Source organism: Aplysia californica, unplaced genomic scaffold, assembly GCF_000002075.1.
Source record: "Aplysia californica isolate F4 #8 unplaced genomic scaffold, AplCal3.0 scaffold00314, whole genome shotgun sequence".
Lineage (NCBI taxonomy): Eukaryota > Metazoa > Mollusca > Gastropoda > Aplysiida > Aplysiidae > Aplysia > Aplysia californica.
Genome location: NW_004797584.1, coordinates 241,263 through 243,027, shown reverse-complemented (window position 1 = coordinate 243,027; position 1,765 = coordinate 241,263). Strand labels below are relative to the sequence as shown.

At 39.5% G+C, this 1,765-nt stretch overlaps 1 protein-coding gene across 1 annotated transcript in view; it reads right to left on the bottom strand.

Annotated features, from left to right (window-relative positions):
- LOC101845111 overlaps positions 1-1,368 on the bottom strand; it is a gene marked incomplete at its 5' end in the record, with an annotated part of 83,460 nt that extends 82,092 nt beyond the window's left edge. The window contains 1 exon segment of the mRNA XM_035970730.1: positions 1,307-1,368. Within this exon segment, the coding sequence (XP_035826623.1) occupies positions 1,307-1,368 (62 nt within the window).
- Positions 1,369-1,765: the final 397 nt, after the last annotated feature.

The window sequence follows — 1,765 nt, the reverse complement described above, 5'->3', positions numbered from 1 at the left end:
ACACACACACACCTTTTATTCGATACCTTAGAGCAGGTCGCCCGGCTCGTATGAGCTAGAATGTATGCCAGGGATAGCCTCTAGCCTCTGGGTAATACAATAAAAGGCAGTCTCGTCTATACCTATACTTATGTCTCTATAGATCTACACAGCAGAAACAAATGTATTTATTCACATGTTCAGCATTACAATATTTTAGCAGTAGCTTCCCTTTTAATTGGTATCAAAACAATCTCTGTCAAGAGTCCCGTAAATTCTACGGGCTAGAGGCATAGCGCTACACGGTTCAGGCCCATAAATTCTACGGGCGCGACAGCGAAGAGGTTACAAAATTGGCAGTGTACGAAATTACTTAACAACAGCAGGAGCAAAGACATTAGTAACAACACTGATTTTTATCAAAATCTGATTACTGTAATGTTATTTTGTGCGGCTAAAATCTACGCGTCCACCAAAACTATCACTTCCAGGCCAGGCTAATGGCTAATGGCCACATTTTTGCCTGATATAGACAATGGAACCGACTCAAGACGATGCACGTCCACCGCGTCAGACCAGCTAGGCCTAACTTATTTTTAGCCCAGTGTGTTATGATTACAAGAACAACAGTCAGCACAGGCACAGATCTAACACATTTACCACACAAAAATGATTTACTGGCAGTAAACACTGATGGGCTTACATGTTTACATATATGTGGATTGTACGAGCGTTTTATAGGGTAGGAAAAACCTTTTATCACTTCCGCTTTATCAGCAAACACTCACACAACATGTATTCCACTTTTGTTTTGGTCTCAGTTTATCATTACTGGAATGTTCGTTATTTATGTTGTTTGATGGTGTTGTGTTTTGGCATCACGTTACTAAGTCCAACTATTCTCCATCTATCTCTCATTGAAACCCCCCCCCAACGTTATGTCAATAGAAACGTGGTTCAATGTAGAATGTACATGCAGAAATTCAAGAGGAAATATTAATAAATAAAAAAAGTTATGGGAAGTAGCGTGGGGTCACCTCTGAGAAGCCTTGGTTCATAGGATTTCCCCCGGCACAGTGGCGTATTTACCTGTGGCATTGAAGGGGTTAAGGCTTACAATATATACTTTTGCTGAGTCAGCTAATTCGGGATGATATAAACATATCATAACTTGCGTATGTGTGTGAGAATGTGTGTATGTGTATGAGTGTGAAAGTGTGTGTATGTATATGTGTGTGTGAGTATGTGTGTGTATGTGTGTGTGTGTGTTTGTGTGTTTATGAGTGTATTGTTAAAAGAAAAATGGGGGTATCTTTCAAACACTCACAGGGTTTCGGTTGTCCAGTACTACAACAGATTCGGCGTCGCGCATGGCACTTGTCAGGTCTCCTGTAAAGTAGGGAGAATGGGAAATGAACGCCAATAAAGGGAAATTAAAAGCACAAACGCACTTACCTACCTACCTACCTACCTACCTACCTACCTACCTATCTATCTATCTATCTATCTATCTATCTATCTATCTATCTATCTATCTATCTATTTACAAACGAGTCTATTCACACGAATCTTACTTTTTTCTTTATTCTCACAATCGCACACATATTTATTCGTATATGATAACTAAGAGAGAATCTGAGAGATATAGGCCCGAGTCCGTCCATTTCCCCATTTGTCTTTCGGCTTTCCCGCTCCCTTCCAATTGAGGAAGCGGGATTTATTTACACATACACACACACATATTATAAAAAATAGATAAATAGATAAATAGATAATACACACATAT